This window comes from Molossus molossus, unplaced genomic scaffold (assembly GCF_014108415.1).
Source record: "Molossus molossus isolate mMolMol1 unplaced genomic scaffold, mMolMol1.p scaffold_m16_p_1, whole genome shotgun sequence".
NCBI lineage: Eukaryota > Metazoa > Chordata > Mammalia > Chiroptera > Molossidae > Molossus > Molossus molossus.
This window is the reverse complement of record NW_023425344.1, coordinates 1,615,326-1,633,459: the sequence shown is the minus strand read 5'-3', so window position 1 is coordinate 1,633,459 and position 18,134 is coordinate 1,615,326. Positions and strand designations below refer to the sequence as shown.

The following is an 18,134-nucleotide window of genomic DNA, read 5'->3' as shown; positions in this document are numbered from 1 at the left end:
GCGGTGGCAGCCACTCGATGTGTCCCTTTCACATCGATGTTTCTCTCTCTCTGTCTCTTCCTCTCTCTCCCTCCCACTCTATCTGTGCAAAAAATGGAAAAATGTCCTCGGGTGAGGATAAAAAAAAAAAAAAAAAAGTATATGCATGACCAATGGACACAGACAATAGTGTGGGTAAAGGCAGCAGTAGGGTGGGAGGAGGGGGAGAGGTTAAATAGGGGAAAAAGGAGGGACATCTGTAATACATTCAACAACAAAGATAAGTTGAAAAACAAAACAAAAGAGAGAACATTGATTGGCCACCTCCTGCATGGTCCCCACTGGGGATTTGGCCCACAACCTGGACATGTGCCCTGACAGGGAATCAAACTGGTGACCCCTTGGTGCATGGGTCCACACTCAACCACTGAGCCACACCGGCCAGGCCTTTCTTTCTATTTTTAAAAACAATTTTTAATTGATTTTAGAAAGTGGAAAGGGGTGGAGAGGACTACTGAGTTTTTCTACTTATTTTTATATTCGCTGGTTGATACTTTTTTATTTTTTAATGTTTTTATTGATATTTTTAGAGGGAGAGGAAGAGACAGAGAGAGAAACATCTCTGTGAGGATTGGCTGCCTCCTGCATGCCCTCCACTGGGGATCGAGCCCGCAAGCTAGGCATGTGACTTGACCAGGAATCGAACCAGGACCTCTCAGTCCATGGGACGATGCTCAATCCACTGAGCAACACTGCCTGGGCCATTGGTTGATTCTTTTTTTCTTTTTTAATCCTCACCCGAGGACATTTTTTCATTTTTGGTTCAGATAAAGTGGGAGAGAGAGAGAGGAAGAGAGACAAACATCGACATGAAAGGGACACATCAAGTGGCTGCCACCCGCACGACCCAACCAGGGCCGGGGACAAACTGCAACCGAGATACGTGCCCTTAGCAGGAACCGAACCCGGATCTCTCTGGACCGCAGGCAGATGCTCTAACCGCTGAGCCAAATCGGCCAGGGCATTGGTTGATTCTTATAGAATGTGCCCTGACCAGGGATTGAATCTGCAACCTTGTCATATCAGGACAATGCTCTCATTAACTGAGCTACCCAGCCAGGGACTGTCCATCCTTTCCTTAGGGCCTGAGACCAGGTAGCAGAAAAGCAGGTAGCCAAGAGGCCCCAGCTGCGGGGGGAAGGGGAGGGGGGACAACCCAGGTTCCTGTCCTAGCTTGGCCTCAGGGGTCCCCTAAGCCTCAGTTGCTGGGGCTGTGAAATGAGACCACACAGATGTAGCTTGGCCCACAGCACACCCTCATTTAGCAGTGGCCCTGAGACACTGGGCGGGTTGGATGATACCCATGTTCTCTCCATGGGCCTGGGCATCACCCCAGCCAGACCACAAGTACACCGTCACCAGGGACAGGGTGACTGTACAGGGGTTAACCCAGGTCCCAAGTCAGGCCTGCACCTCTTCCTGCCTCCTACTCATGCTCCAGCTGCTCTCCCCAAAACCTGCCAGGCTGCTTTCACACGCCTGGCCTCATCGCTACCCCTCCTCACGTGAACTCCTACTCACTCTTCAAGACCCAGGTTCAGAGTCCCCTCTCCTGTGAGACACCTCAATGCCCAGTCACATTTGGACTCTATCCCCACGCCTGGTTCCTCTGAACAGCATCCCCCACCCCACCCGGGTCCCGCTCCCTTCCGGGACCCCAGCGGAGTTGGAGGAGGTGTGTGGTCAGCGGCGGAGCAGCTAACGACAAAGCCAGAGGCGCAGGCCCGCCGCCCTCCTGCCACCCAGCCCCGTCCCGCAAACACGAGGAAAACCGTCCGCCCAGGAAAAGCAGGACCCTCCACCGGAGGGTCACCGCCTCCGCCGGGGCTGCTCGCCGGCCCGGGCCCAGCCTCGGTCACTCCGGCCGCCCCTGCGGCTCCATCAAAGGCCAGCCCTCCAGCCGGGGACCCAACCGCCGGGCTGCGAACAAAGGCGAGGCCAGCACCCCGCGCCCCCGGCCCGGGACGGAGCCCCGCGGGGGCTGGGGGAGTGCCCGCGCCCCTCCTGCAGCCCCCGGCCGCGCCCGCCCACCGCCGGCCCCCGGCCGGCCCCCGCCCGCCTTTGTTCCCGCAGGAAGCCACGGCCCGGGTCCGGCTCGGTACTCACGGCGTCCACGCGGCGGGCATGGCGGGCTTCCGGGCGGCGGCCCGCCGGCCCTGCGCGCACCGACACGGCCCCGGGCCGGGCGCCCCCGCCGCCTCGGCCCCGCCGCCTGGCCCGCGCGGACCCCAGCCCCGCGCCCGGGGCCCCGCACCCGCCATTCAGCCGCGCCCCCTCCCCGGACCGCCGGCTCCTCCCCGCGGCTGCAGGGAGCTCGCGGGCAGGTGGGGAGCTCCGCCCCTCGCCCCGCCCCGCCCCGCCCCGCCCCGCGGGCAGGTGAGTGGCCCCGCCCCTCGCCCCGCCCCTTCCCTGCGCGGACTCGCCCCGTCCCCTCGCGGCTCTGTCCCGGGTCTAAGCCCTCCCGGCCCTGCCGGACCCTCCCCGGGGCCTTTTTCACGGCTCCCCGCCGGCTCTGCACCTTGAGTGTCCCCGCGCCTGGCAGACCCGCGGCCCGTTTCCCAGACCGCCAGGCTCCCTCCTCCAGGCCGACTTCCACGTTCCCACACCTACAGCTGCAAGCGAACGAAGTCAGCCCCAAGCGCTGGCTCAACTGAGCACCGATTCTTCACAAACTCTTGCCAAAACAGAAGAGGTAGGAACTCATTTATGAGGCCAGCATTACCCTGATACCCAGACCAAAGGCATCACCAGGAAAGAAAAATACAGACCAGTTTTCCTCATGAATGTGGACATGAAAATCCTCACCAAATACTAGCTAGCTGGTTCTACACCATGCCAAGTGGGATTCATCGCAGGGATGCTGGCTGGTTTCCTGTGAAAAATTCAACGAGTTTGTAATACACTATATCAGAGGACCGAAACCACTGGAACTTCTCAGAGAGAAAACAAAAAAGCATTTGACAAAATCCGACATTCCTTCACGATAAGAACACTCAACAAACTAGGAGCAGGAGAAGACTCGCTCACCCTGACAAAGGGCAGCTGGGGAACACCCAGCGCTCACCCCACACTCAGTGGTGACAGGCTGACAGCTTTGCCCGAAGATCGGGGACAAGCCAAGGACTCTGCCTCATCACTGCTATTCAACATGGTATAGGATCTGCCAGCCAGTTCAGTTAGGCAAGAACATTTTTAAAATATCCAGATTGGAAAGGGAAAAGTTAAACTTCACAGACTGGATGATCATGTCTATAGACAATTCTGAAGAACCCACTAAAAATGATGAGAACTAATAAATGAGCTCAGCTAGGTGGCAGGATACAAGATCAATACACGAAAATCAGTCATATTTCTATATAGTAGCAGGGAACCGTCCAAAAATGAAATAAGGTTTAGCACAAGTGTTCCCTTTGTCAGGCACTCTTCCCTGACCTCTAGGGGGTCCTGTGTCCCTCCATGGGGCTAGCACGGCCCCTCCGAACACTGACCACAACGGGTTGTCACTGTCCACCCCATCCTCACCAAATCAAGCCCAGCACAGAGGGGGCACCCAGGGAGCCCTAAAGGAGACGTAGAACGTTCACCCTGGTGGGTTGTGGGGGCTGCAGTTGTGTGGAAGGCACGGGAAGCCGAAACAGAGCCCCCACCCCAGTGAATGGCATCCTCCCCAATCTGTAAAAAGACCTGGCACGAGTGTGGGGGTGGGGGCAGCTGCTGTGAGGACAGATGGAGCCCATGCTCCTGGCCTCACACCTGGGTGAAGTTGGGGGGCAGCGGGGGTGGCACACAGCCCCATTCCAGTTCAGCTTGGTGGCCAGGCAAGTGCAGGTTTGTGCAAGTCCTCATTCTCACCTGGCCATCCCTCCATGGGCACGGTGAGGGCTCCAGGTGGCGACTGGCTGACCTTGGGTGGGGAGGGCGGGTCGTGACAGGACCAGGAGGTGCTCCCCCTTCACCTCCCCGGAACGTCCTCCCTTCAGGGACAGATGGAGCCCCTCTCCAAAGGATGGACTGTCCAAAGGGAAGCCAGGCAATCCTGACACCCACCTCCTCTGACGACCCCCCACCCGGCCCTGTACCAGTGCATGAGCTGGGTTGGCTGACACCTGACCGGAAACCCAGTGCTAGGCCAGGCGAGAGCCGGAAGGGGGAATAGGTGGCCACAGTGACCACAGAGCTTTGGGGGACTTTCAGCCCAGCTTAAAGACTCCAGCTCCGGACTTCCAGTCAAGATGGCAGGGAAGGTACACTCAGTATCGCCTCCTCCCACAACCACATCAAAGTTGCAACTAAACTACAGAACAGCCATCATTCAAAACCACCTGAAATCAAGCTGAATAGAAGTCCTACAACTACGAAATTAAAGAAGAGGCCACATCGAGACTGGTAGGAGGGGCGGAGGCACGACAGGCTGGTCCCACACCCACGTGTGGCGGATAAAAATCAGGAGGACACCTTGGCTGGGAAGGTCCTCCCTGGGGAGTGAGGGGGGTCCCCATCCCACACTAGGCCACCAGCTCAGGGTTGCAGTGCCAGGAAGAGAATTCCCATCACTTCTGGCTGTAAAACCAGCAGGAACTGAGGCTGAGGGAGGCTGAGGCTGCTGAAGCCCCAGGCAGCTCCTCTTAAGGGGCCCACGCACGGACTTACTCAGACTTGCTCCCTCCAGGCTCCAGTGTGGGTGAGGCAGCTCAAAAGGCACCAGAGACACAAGGGGAAGAACTGAGTTGCTTGGCATTGGGGCGAGGGCTGGAGAGGCAGCTTTCTCCTGGACAGATGTGCTGTCAGAGGCCTTTCTTCCTTTGGTGAGCCCTTTGCCCACTGGCCAGCAGCCATATCTGGGACTCCAGCAACCTGGCTCACACTGTTTGCCCCACCCTGGTGATTCCCTGAGACCCTGCCCCATCCAAATTTCAGGCCCACCCAAACTGCTCCTAGTGGCTTTACTGTAGGAATGGCCTGTCTTGGATCCTGCTTCAGATTTTCCTAAATTCTCTCAAACAAGCAGCATCTGGCCTCAGTGAGCCCCATACCTCTCGCTAAGTGGCCCCAGACCCAGCACTACAAGCAGCCAGCCTTGGTCCACAGCTTGGCTTTGCCTGGGCACCTCCAAGCCCAGCACAAGCAGCAGCCATCAGCAGACAGCTCTGTAGCTTATGCCTGGTGGCCCCGGGTAGAACACCGGCAGTGGCTGACCTGGCCCCAAAGCCAGCACACTCAGTGGACACCTTCAGACCATGTGGAATCACCACCACCCAACCACCTCCACAAGTGACACACTCAAGAAATGGACTCAGTGGGTACCAGAGCCCTGCTGAAGTAAGTCTTGCTCTGTGTGGTGGGCCCTGCACAGCTGATCCTCCAAGGGAGTCAGAAGTTGGTGAATAGTGGGCACAGCCAGTCCTTGCAGCTGTTCAGCCTGAGTAAAACCCTCTCATTGATGTGCCAGCAGCAATCAAGACTCAATGACAACAGAAGGGTATAAAGTCCACATGAGGAGTACACCTCATGGACCCAGCTGGGAGACCAGGGAGGCTGTGCCACTGGACCCTACAGGACACCTACTATAATAGGTTACTCTAGGAAGCCCAGAAGACATAGCAACTCCACCTAACACATAGAAACAAACACAGGGAGGCAGCCAGAATAAGGAGACAAAGAAGCATGTCCCAAATGAAAGAACAGAACAAAACTCCAGGAAAAGAACTAAACAAAATAGAGATAAGCAATCAATCAGATGCAGAGTTCAAAACGCTGTTTATAAGGATGCTCAATGAACTTAGTGAGAACGTGGATGAACTTAGTGAGGGCCTGAGGAGCATAAAAAAGGACCAGCCAGGCTCTGGCCAGTTTTGCTCAGTGGTTAGAGCATCAGCCCACAGACCACAGAGTCCTGGGTTCGGTTCTGCTAAGGGCACATACCTCGGTTGCAGTTTGTTCCCAACCCCGGTTGGGGTTGTGTGGGTGGCAACCACTCGATGTGTCTCTCTCACATCAATGCTTTTCTCTCTCTCTCTTCATCCCTCTCTCTCTTTGTCCCTCTCTCCCTCTAGCTCTATCTGAAGATAAATGCAAAAATGTCCTTCGGTGAGGATAAAAAATGATAATAATAAAAAGCACCATAAAGAAATAAAGAATGCACTAACTGAAATAAAGAATAATTTACAGCCCTGCCAGTTTGGCTTAGCGGTTGGAGCGTCGGCCTGCAGGCCAGAGAGGCCTGGGTTTGGTTCCCGCTAGGGGCACGTGCCTTGGTTGCAGTTTGTCCCCGGCCCTGCTTGGGTCATGTGGGAGGCAGCCACTCGATGTGTCCCTTTCATGTCAATGTTTCTCTCTCTCTCTTCTTCTCTCTCCCTCCCACTCTGTCTGAACAAAAAATGTCCTTGGGTGAGGATAAAAAAAAAAAGAATAATTTACAGAGATCCAATAGTAAAGTAGGTAAAGCCAAGAAGAAACTATTGATTTGGAATATAAGGAAACAAAAAACATACCATCAGAACTGCAAAAAAGAAAAAAGAATCCAAAAAAATGAGGATAGTGTAAGGAGCCTCTGGGACAACTTCAAGCGTGCCAACATTCACATCATGGGGGTGCCAGAAGGAGAAGAGAGAGAACAAGAAATTGAAAACCTATTTGAAACAATAATGACAAAAAAGTTCCCTAACTTGGTGAAGCAAACAGACATACAAGTCCAGGAAGCACAGAGAGTCCCAAAAAGATGAACCCCAAGAAGCCCACACCAAGACACATCATAATAAAAACGCACAAGTTCCCATCCCCAGGCAGCAGCAGCACAGATCAGCAGCTGCATCAGCGGCATCAGCAGAGGCTGATCAGGAGTGGTGCCCCAGGCTAAGCAGCAGCAAGACTCAGGCACCCAAGACCTGCACAAGAGACTTAACACGACAGACCAATACCAGCTGCCAGTTGTCAGTCCTCCAGGACCCACAGCAGGCAAGAGGTGCCACACCCAAAAACAGCCTGGGAAGCACAGCAGCCTTATTTGATACACACCAACCTGCCTACACACTCCAACATCCCTCACCAGGCCTAGAACTACCAGACTGCTAAAATGGTGAGACAAAGAAACAACACCCAAATGAAAGAAAAGGAGGAACCACCAGAAAAGGAACTACACGAAATGGAAGAAAGCAACATGTCAGATAAAGCAATGATTTTTTTTTTTTATCCTCACCCGAGGACATTTTTCCATTTTTTATTCAGATAGAGTGGGAGGGAGAGAGAGAAACATCGATGTGAAAGGGACACATCAAGTGGCTGCCTCCCACAGGGCCCAACCAGGGCCGGGGACAAACTGCAACCGAGGTACGCGCCCTTAGTGGGAACCGAACCTGGGTCTCTCAGGACCGCAGGCCGATGCTCTAATTACTGAGCCAAACCGGCCAGGGCCAAAGCAATGATTTTAAGGGTGCTCAAACAATTTAGTGAGAACTACAAGCAACTTAATAAGAATTATGAAGAGCTCAGTGGGAACTATATCAACTTAAAAAAAAAAAAAGAGGTAGAGCCCTGGCCGGTTTGGCTCAGCGGTTAGAGCATCGGCCTACGGTCCAGAGAGACCCGGGTTCGGTTCCCACTAAGGGCACGTACCTCGGTTGCAGTTTGTTCCCGGCCCTGGTTGGGTTATGCGGGAGGCACCCACTCGATGTGTCCCTTTCACATCGATGTTTCTCTCTCTCTCTCTTCCTCTCCCTCCCACTCTATCTGAACAAAAATGGAAAAATGTCCTCAGATGAGGATTAAAAAAAAAAGAGGTAGAAGCCATGAATAAAAATCAAGAGGAAATAAAGAATGACATAGTTGTGCCCGGCTGGTGTGGCTTACTGGTTGAGCATCGACCCTGCACCAAGAGGTCGCTGGTTTGATTCCCAGTCAGGCCACATGCCCAGGTTGTGGGCCAAATTCCCAGTGGGGGGAGGGGCATGCAGGAGGCAGCCAATCGATGTTCTCTCTCATTGATGTTTCTGTCTCTCTCTCCCTCTCCCTTCCTCTCTCTCTAAAATCAATAAAGAAAAAAATTTCTTTAAAGAATGACATAGTTGTTATAAAAAACACCTTAGAAGGATTGAATAGTATATTAGAAGAAGCTGAAGACTAAATCAGTGAGTTAAGAAGACAAGGTAAAAAAATATACCCAAATAGAGCAGCAAATGGGGGGAAAAAATTAAAAAGCAGGAGGAGAGTTTAAGGGAGCTTTGGAACAATACAAAATGTAACATTTGCATCACAGGGGTACCGGAAGGAGAAGAATCAGTGAAAAGAATAGGGAACTTGTTTGAAGAAATAATGACATAAAACTTCCCTAAATTGGTGAAGGAAAAAGTCACCCAAATCCAGGAAACAGAGAGTTCCAAGCAAGATGAACCCAAAAAAACCCACAGCTAGACACATCATAATTAAAATGGCAAACATTAGAGATAAAGAAAGAATCTTAAAGGAAGCAAGAGAGAGACAGAAAGTTACCTACAAGGGAGCTCCCATTAGACTGTCAGCTGATTTCTCAACAGAAACACTGCAGGCCAGAAGGGAGTGGCATGAAGTATACACAGTAATGAAAGGTAAGGGTCTGAATCCAAGACTACTCTATCCAGCAAGGCTATCATTCAAAATTGAAGGATGATAAAGAGCTTCACAGACAAGAAAAGAAAAATTAAAAAAAAGCTAAAGGAATGTACCACCACCAAACCAGCACTGCAAGAAATGCTGCAGGGACTGTTGTAAAAAGAAAAGAAACAGAGTAAGAGAGAGAGGAACACAAGCATACAATAAAAATGGCAACTAATAAGTATCTATCAATAATAACCTTAAATATAAATGACTTAAATGCTCCAATCAAAACACATAGGGTAGCCCTAGCCGGTTTGGTTCAGCGGTTAGAGTGTTGGCGTGTGGTCCGAAGGGACCCGGGTTCAGTTCCCGCTAAGGGCATGTACCACGGTTGCGGTTTGTCCCCGGCCCTGGTTGGGTCGTGCGGGAGGCAGTCACTCGATGTGTCCCTTTCACATCGATGTCTCTCTCTCTCTCTCTTCCTCTCTTTCCCTCCCATTCTATCTGAACAAAGAATGGAAAAATGTCCTCCGGTGAGAATAAAAAACAACAACAACAACAACAAAAAACACATAGGGTAGCTGACTGGATAAGAAAACATGACCCACCTCACCACAAAAGACTCACACAGGATGAAAGTGAAGAGATGGAAAAAAATTTTCCAAGCAAATGGAAATGAAAAAAGACCTGGTGTAGCAATACAGGGCTCAACGGCATTCTTTTTTTTTTTTTTTATCCTCACCCGAGGACATTTTTCCATTTTCCAGACAGAGTGGGAGGGAGAGAGAGGAAGAGAGAGAGTGAGAAACATCGATGTGAAAGGGACACATCGAGTGGCTGCCACCTGCATGACCAACCAGGGCCGGGGACAAACTGCAATCAAGGTACATGCCCTTAGCGGGAACCGAACCCGGGTCTCTCCGGACCGCAGGCGGGCGCTCTAACCGCTGAGCCAAACCAGGGCTGAGCCAGGGCTCAACAGCATTCTTATACACCAACAATGAACTCACAGAAAGAGAAACTAAAAAAACAATCCCATTTAACATTGCGGCAAAAAAAATTAAGATACTTAGGAATAAACTTAATCAAAGAAGTAAAGGACCTCTTTGCAGACAACTACAGGTCATTGAAAAAATAAATAGAGGAAGATATAAAAAAGTGAAAGAATATACCTTGTTCATGGATTGGAAGACTTAACTTCATTAAAATGTCCATACTACCCAAAGCAATCTATAGATTCAATGCAATCCCCATCAAAATACCAACTACATATTTCACAGAACTAGAATAAATACTCCAAAAGTTTATATGGAACCACAAAAGACCCCGAATAGTCACAGCAATCTTGAAAAAGAAGAACAAAGTAGGAGGGATCACAATACTGGATACCAGGTTATACTCAAAGCCTTAGAAATCAAAACAGCCTGGTACTGGCACAAGAACAGACATATAGATAAATGGAACAGAACAGAGAATGCAGAAATTGACCCAAATCATTATGCTCAATTAATATTTGACAAAGGTGGCAAGAGCATACAGTGGAGTCAAGACAGCCTCTTCAATAAATGGTGTTGGGAAAATTGGACAGCTACATGTGAAAAAATGAAGCTAGACCACCAAATTACACCATACACAAGAATAAACTCAAAATGGATAAAAGACTTAAATGTGACTTGTGAATCCATAAACATCCTAGAAGAAAATGTAGGCAGCAAAATTTTAGACATCACACACAGCACAATTTTCACTGATACAATGCCTAAGGCAAGAGAAACAAAGAAAAAAATGAACACATGGGACTACGTCAAACTAAAATGCATCTGGCCCTGGCCAGTTTGGCTCAGTGGTTAGAGCGTCAGTCTGAACAAGAAATGGAAAAATGTCCTTGGATGAAGATAAAAAAAAAAAACCCACATTAAAAAGCATCTGCACAGCCCTGGCCGGTTTTGCTCGGCGGTTAGAGCGACGGCCTGCGGTCCAGAGAGACCCGGGTTCGATTCCCGCTAAGGGCATGTACCTCAGTTGCAGTTTGTCCCCGGCCCTGGTCGGTTGTGCAGGTGGCAGCCACTCGATGTGTTCCTTTCACATCAATGTTTCTCTCTCTCTCTCTCCCTACCACTCTACCTGAACAAAAAATGGAAAAATGTCCTCGGGTGAGGATAAAAAATAAATAAAAAAAATAGAAAGCATCTGCACAGCATAAGAAGCATAAGAAACAACCATCAAAATGGAAACGGAACCTGCTATTTGGGAGAGCATAATTGCCAACGATACATCAGATAAGGGATTAATTTCCAAAATATATAGAGTGCTCATATAACTCAACAAAAGGAAGACAAAGTAACCCAATTAAAAAATGAGCAGAGGACCTAAAGAGACACCTCTCCAAACAGGACATATGAAAATGGCCAAGAAACATATGAAAAAAATGCTCAGTATCACTAATGATCAGAGATGCAAATTAAAACAACAGTGAGGAATCACCTCACACCTGTCAGAATGGCTGCCATCAACAAATCATCAAACAACAAGTGTTGGCGAGGGTGTGCAGAAAAGGGGACTCTAGTACACTGCTGGTGGGAATGCAGACTGGTGCAGCCACTGTGGAAAACACTATGGTGTTACCTCAAAAAGTTAAAAATTGAACTGCCATTTGACCCATGATCCCACTTCTAGGAATATACCCTAAGAAGCCTGAAACACCAATCAGAAAGAAGATATGTACCCCTATGTTCATAGCAGCACTATTTACAATAGCTAAGATCTGGAAACAGCCCAAGTGTCCATCAACAGATGAGTGGATAAAAAAGCTGTGGTACATACACACTATGGAGTACTATGCAGCTGTAAGAAAGATCTCTTATCCTTTGAGACAACATGGAGGGACCTGGAGAGTATTATCCTAAGCGAAACAAGCCAAACAGAGAAAGTCAAATATCACATGATCTCACTTATTTGTGGCATATAATGAATAAAACAAACTGATGAACAAAATAGACCCAGAGTCATAGAAGTAGGGTACAGACTGACAAACCTTAGAAGAGGAGGTCGGGGGGAGGGAAGAGATAAACCACAGAACTTATATGTATGTATGCGTAACCATGGACATAGACAACAATGCTGGGGACAGGGTGTGGGTGGGAGGGAATAGGGAGGAAAGTGTCAATGGGAGAAAAAGGAGAAACATCTCTAACAAAAATAAATGAATTAAAAAAATTAAAAATTAAAAAAAAAATCATCTTCCCCAACCTACACAGTAGGTATAGAATAAGAATTAAATCACTACCACCATCACCAGCCTGAGAAGCTCTAATATATTTAAAAATACATGGCAAAAGTTGCCCGGCAGGTGTGGCTCAATCGATTGAGAGTTGTCCTATGGACTGAGAGGTCCTGGTTTGATTCCTGGTCAGGGCACATGCCCAGGAAGTGGGCTCAATCCCCAGTAGGGGCCATGCAGGAGGCGGCCAATAGATGTATCTCTCTCACATTGATGTTTCTATTTCTCTCTTCCTTCCTCTCTCTCTAAAAGAATCAACAGAACATGTTTTTTTAAAAAATGCAAATGGTTCAAGACAAAGAGAATCTTTTTTTTAATTTTTTTTTTTATCCTCACCCGAGGACATTTTTACCATTTTTTGTTCAGATAGAGTGGGAGGGAGAGAGAGAAGAGAGAGAAACATTGATGTGAAAGGGACACATCGAGTGGCTGCCACCCGCACAACCAACCCGGGTCTCTCCGGACTGCAGGCCAACACTCTAACCGCTGAGCCAAACCGGCCAGGGCAAGACAAAGAGAATCTTAAAAGCAGCAAGAGAAAAGCAGTTAGTTACCTACAAGAGAGCTTCCATAAAACTGTCAGCTGATTTCTCAAAAGAAACTTTGCAGGCCAGGAGGGAGTGGCAAGAAATAGTCAAGAACCTACAACCAAGATTACGCTATCCTGCAAAGCTATCCTTTAGAATTGATGGCCGTATAAAGAGTTTTGCAGCCCTGGCCAGTTTGGCTCAGCGGTTAGAGTGTCGGCCTGCAGTCCGGAGAGACCCAGGTTCGGTTCCCGCTAAGGGCACGTACTTCGGTTGCAGTTTGTCCCCGGCCCTGGTTGGTCGTGCGGGTGGCAGCCACTCGATGTGTCCCTTCACGTCGATGTTTCTCTCTCTCCCTTCCTCTCTCTCCCTCCCACTCTACTTGTACAAAAAATGGAAAAATATCCTCGGGTGAGGATAAAAAATAAAAAAAAAAAAGAGTTTTGCAGACAAGAAAAAGCTAAAGGAGTTCATCACCACCAAACCAGTATTATATGAAATGTTAATGAGTCGTTTTGAAGAACAAGAAGATCAAAAATATGAACAAACAAAATGGCAATGGATACATATCTATCGACAATGGAATCTACAAACAAAATGAACAAGCAGAACAGAAACAGACTCATAGATACAGAAAACATTTTGTTGCTTGCCAGATGGGAGGGGGGTTGGCGGAATGTGTGGAAAAGGTGAAGGGGTTAAGAAGCACAATTCGGCCCTGGTAGGTTTTGCTCAGCGGTTAGAGTGTCGGCCCGCAGAGCAGAGAGACCCGGGTTCGGTTCCCACTAAGGGCACGTACCTCGGTTGTGGTTTGTCCTCGGACCTGGTTGAGGTTGTGTGGGTGGGAACCAGTCAATGTGTCTCTCTCACATCAATGTCTCTCTCTCTCTCTCTCTCTCTCTCTCTCTCTCTCTCTCTCTCTCCCCCTTCCCCTCTCTCCCTCCTGCTCTATCTGAAGATAAATGCAAAAATATCCTCAGGTGAGGATTAAAAAAAAAAAAAGAAGTAGTTTGGTTGTTAGACTGACAAACCTCAAAGGGAAGGGAGGGAAGAAATAAACCAAAGAACTTACATGTATATATGCATCACCAGTGAACACAGACAACAGTGTGGGGAAGGTGGGGGGTGGGCGCCGGGAGGAGGGGGTCAATAGGGGAAAAAGGAGGAACATTTGTAATACATTCAACAATAAAGATAAGTTAAATAAATAAATAAATAAAATAAAATGAAAAACACGACTCCAGCTCCATCAACGCCCAAGAAAGTTGAGGGGAGTCCTCAAGGGGCACCACCGTCCTGGCCGACCTCGCCTCCCTGCTGTCTCCCTCAGTGCTCACGGCATCACCCAGCTCCAGTGACCTGATGGTTACACTCCATTCACCTCAGGGGCCCCCACAGGCCTTCCTGCCAGCTCACCACAGGAAGCCTTAGTCCCCTTCTCTAGGGGTAGACACCCCGGGTGCCCTCCCCAAGCTGAGCCTCCTGAGCCACCCTGGCTGGGAGCTGTCGGGGACCGTGCTGCAGAGCTGGTTCAAGTCCCACCAGACCTGTCCTCCCCTGAGCCTCTGCGTCCTCCAGTGCAAAGGAGCCAAGGAGCGGACACCCGCAGGGCACTGACACCTAGCCGCACAGTGACAAGTCCATCCCCTCTGGGACGGAGCCCTCAGTGAGCCTGCAGCCTCCCAGGCTTGCTGTGCTGCCACGGCTGTTCCCTGTGGTTCCCTGCACTCGGGGGGGCTGCCTGGGGCAGAGTTCCGGACACACAGGTCGGTGTCCGGTGGATGGTGTGGTAGCTGCGGGGCTGCAGGAGCCCTTCTGGGCGTGTGCACTAGGAAAGGGGCCTCGAATACCTTGGACTCCCTCTCCGTCTCTGCTCCCGGGTTCACCCCCACCCTCTCTCAAAGTTGAGATTAGTCTAGGTGACCTGAGGCCACGCTGGAGGGGTGGGGACATCAGGCGGGTGGAAACTGTCCCTTCCTACAGAGACAGCCCCTCGAGTTCCGGGAAGCACAGGCTCTGTGGCGGCTGTGTGGCCAGAGAGGGGAGGGCTCATTGGCTGCATAGGCGCACATGCGAGCTGTGGTCCACACCGCCGGCCAGTGCACAGACAGGGCCACAGGACATGCAAGAGCTGCTTGGCTAGCACGGGAGGTTCTATGTGTCTGCATCAGCGTGTGTGCCTGGGTGTGCAGGGGTGTGCGCCTGTGTGTGAGCCACGCGAAGGTTCCTGGAGGGCTGGGCTCCTGCGGGACACCTGCAAACATGACCCTGGACATGGTGAGGGAGCTGGGCCTCGTGTGACCACAGTGTCAGGGAGTTCCTGGCAGGGCGGACCAGGCTGGTCAGTTTGTGGGCACACGCACAGGGTGGGGAGGGGCTGGGAGAGACCAGGTCCCCCAGCACACTCAGTCACACACACCCAGGCACACACATGCTTACACAATCACGCTCACACGCATTCTCAATGATACCCACTCACACATACACATGTGCACATAACACTCGCACGCATGTATGTGTACCTATCCACTCACGCTCACACATACATATGCGCACCGCATTCAGATATGTATGCACACACTCATATGCATTCTTACACACTCATTCTCATGCCCACTTGCACTCCTCCGAATGCACACCCGCTCACTGGCTCCCATGTGCACACCCACAGCCTCCAGGGGCCGACATAAGCTTTCGTGGGTGACCCCCAGTGCCCTGGGCCGGAGCACAGGCCCAATCAGAATCACCACCACCGCGGCCCTGCAATGCCCAGTTACAGGGTCAGCTCATTAAACCCACAACCTCAGTGCCTTTCTCCCATTGTACAGACCAGGCCACTGAGGCCAGGACAGGCTCACGACTCACACCAGGTGCACTGGACACTCGCCACGGGCGCTCATGTCATCATCCCAGCTCCCCCGGGTGTGAGCCTGCACCACCCCACGGCACTGATGAAGGCACCAAGGGCCAGAGAAGCTGAGTAACTTGCCCAAAGTCACACATCACCCCGGCGCGGGGCGGAGTGATGACGGCTGCAGGGAGGGGCGCAGCGCCTCACACCAGCTCGTGTGTTGGTTCCTGCCTTTCAGTTTCCCCTTCCTCTTCCTAGAATCCTGCTCCATAGAAGAATCAAAACCGAAAACCTCCTGTGAAGGCGGCTGACCAGCCAGGCCAGAGGGAGAGCGCCGGCCAGGGTCATGAGGAGAGTCCCCCGCCCACAGGTTCCTGGCACTCTGGTCCTCAGCTGGGTGCCAGGCCCCCAAGCTCACCGCTGCCCAGGCAGGCAGACAGGGCTCCTGCAGCACTGCCCAACCCTCGGCGCAGGGGTTTACACACTCAGTCGGCCTCACGCCCAAAATTACACTCACAGGTTCTCTCTCACACACTCAGTCTGCCTCACACTCAAAATTACACTCACAGGTTCTCTCACACACAGTCTGCCTCACACCCAAAATTACACTCACAGGTTCTCTCACACACGCTCAGTCTGCCTCACGCCCAAAATTACACTCACAGGTTCTCTCTCACACACTCGGTCTGCCTCACACCCAAAATTACACTCACAGGTTCTCTCTCACACACTTGGTCTGGCTCACACCCAAAATTACACTCACAGGTTCTCTCACACACACTCAGTCTGCCTCACGCCCAAAATTACACTCACAGGTTCTCTCACACACGCTCGGTCTGCCTCACACTCAAAATTACACTCAGGTTCTCACACACTCACAGTACAGCCTCACACTCAGCACTCACACTCTCACCATCACACTCACACTTTCACACTCACACAACACGCACACTCACACAACACTCACACTCACACACACACTCACAACACTCATGCTCACTCACACTCTCGCATGCACACTCACACACTCACGCACACTCACAACCCTCACGCTCACTCTCTCACGCTCACACTCACAACACGCTCACTCACTCTCACGCTCACACTCACAACACTCACGCTAACTCTCTCACGCTCACACTCACAACACTCACGCTCACACTCTCACACTCACACTCTCACACTCACACTCACACACTCACTCAGACTCACAACACTCACGCTCACACTCTCACTCACACTCACTCACACTCACAACACTCACGCTCACACTCTCACACTCACGCTCACTCACACTCTCACGCTCACACACACTCACAGCACTCTCACACTCACGCTCACTCACACTCTCACACTCACAACACTCACGCTCACACTCTCACACTCACACTCACTCACACTCTCACACTCACAACACTCACGCTCACACTCTCACACTCACGCTCACTCACACTCTCACGCTCACACACACACTCACAGCACTCTCACACAGTCGTTCACACACAGTGTATGCGCACACAGGACCTAAACGCAAAGGCCACCCTGGCAGAGTGTACAGTGGGCAGGCTCGCCCCACCTCCCTGTCAGCTGCCTGCTGAGTGCCCAGGGCCAGGGCCAGGGTCCCCCACCCCCACCCCACACAGCCCTTAGGAGGTCCCTGGCTCCTCCTTGGGCTCCCCAGGTGGCTCTGCAGGCACTGGGCTGGCACCAGCTCCCGAGGGCCCAGTCCCAGGGCCGCCCCACTGACCTGACAGCAGTGACCCAACACATTGCTCTCCTCCTGCCTGGCGACGGGTTGGGGACAGGTGTTCGGCGGCCTGGGGAGGCCATGAGGCTTAGGGGCCATGGAGCAGAGCCTGCATGCCCACGCTGGTGAGGCCTGCTGCCCCGGCGCTGCCCAGAGTGCTACCAGCTGGCTTCACTGGCGGCTCCTCCTGCTGCCAGCGCCAGCTGCGTCTGAGGCCTGTGGCCTCCAGGGCCTTCCCCCCACTCCGGGGACTTCCTGTTGCCGGTCCCTGGGCAGCCCCGGGAGCCGCCAGCACTTCCTGCTTTCTCCCCAGTGAGGCCTGAGGCCCAGCTGAGGCCCAGGGCTGCCCATCGGCACTGCTCAGCCTCGAGGGTTCAGTGGCCCCTGCCTCTGCCCGCCTCCCCATCCCGTGGGCGAGACCACAGCTCTCCAGGCCCCTGGGTGAGGCCAGCTGTGTCCCCTGGGAGGAAGCTCCCCACAGGTCCCCCCACAGCCACCTCTGCAGACTTGGCTTCTCCCCAGCAAACCCCAGAAGCCCCTCATAGCCCGGGACGCCAGGCCCAGCCCCAGAGGGCCGCTGCCCAGGAATCAGCCAGTGCTGACAGCCCACCCTGGGAGCTTACTGCCTCCCCAGCACGCTCCTCCCACCAGCGTGAACGGCTGCGCCCAGCTCTGCCTCTGAGGCACCCGGGCTGTGTCCCGCGCACCAGGACCTTGTGGGCATCAAGGTAGCCGCCTCTCAGCCCTCACCACCAAGGGACCAGGCACCAGTTCGAGGCCCAGGCCCAGGCCCAACCCTGCCACCCCGGCTCCTGCTCCCCATGCCAGAAGCAGCCTCCGTCCGGGAGCCGCCCTCCAGGGACCGCTCTGCTGGCTCTGTGAGCACTGGGCCAGCGCCTGTGACCTGAATGGCAGAGCAAGCCCATCACTCCCAGCTCTGCCCCAGGGCCACTCAGGCCAGCGACTCCCAGGCCAGCCCTGCCCCACTGGCCAGGGTCTGGCAGAGAGCGGTGAAGTCCAAGCCTCTGGGTGCTGAGAGGCCACACCCCTGTCCCTGCGCCTGGGTGCTCTCAAGGTCATATCCCTGCCAGGAGGCAGGGCCAGACAGAGGAAGGGGCCCTC

General features: G+C 52.3%; 1 protein-coding gene across 3 annotated transcripts in view; it reads right to left on the bottom strand.

Moving 5' to 3' along the window:
* SH3BP2 (SH3 domain binding protein 2) overlaps window positions 1-18,134 on the bottom strand; it is a 47,488-nt gene that overhangs the window by 16,072 nt on the left and 13,282 nt on the right. The window contains exon 1 of one of the 3 annotated variants that reach the window (XM_036275074.1): window positions 17,013-17,246. The exons of the other annotated variants lie outside the window; for them this stretch is intronic. Coding sequence (XP_036130967.1) covers window positions 17,013-17,095 — 83 coding nt within the window. The 5' untranslated portion in view covers window positions 17,096-17,246. Of the gene's footprint in view, window positions 1-17,012; window positions 17,247-18,134 lie in introns of those variants that run through there. 3 annotated transcript variants of the gene reach the window in all.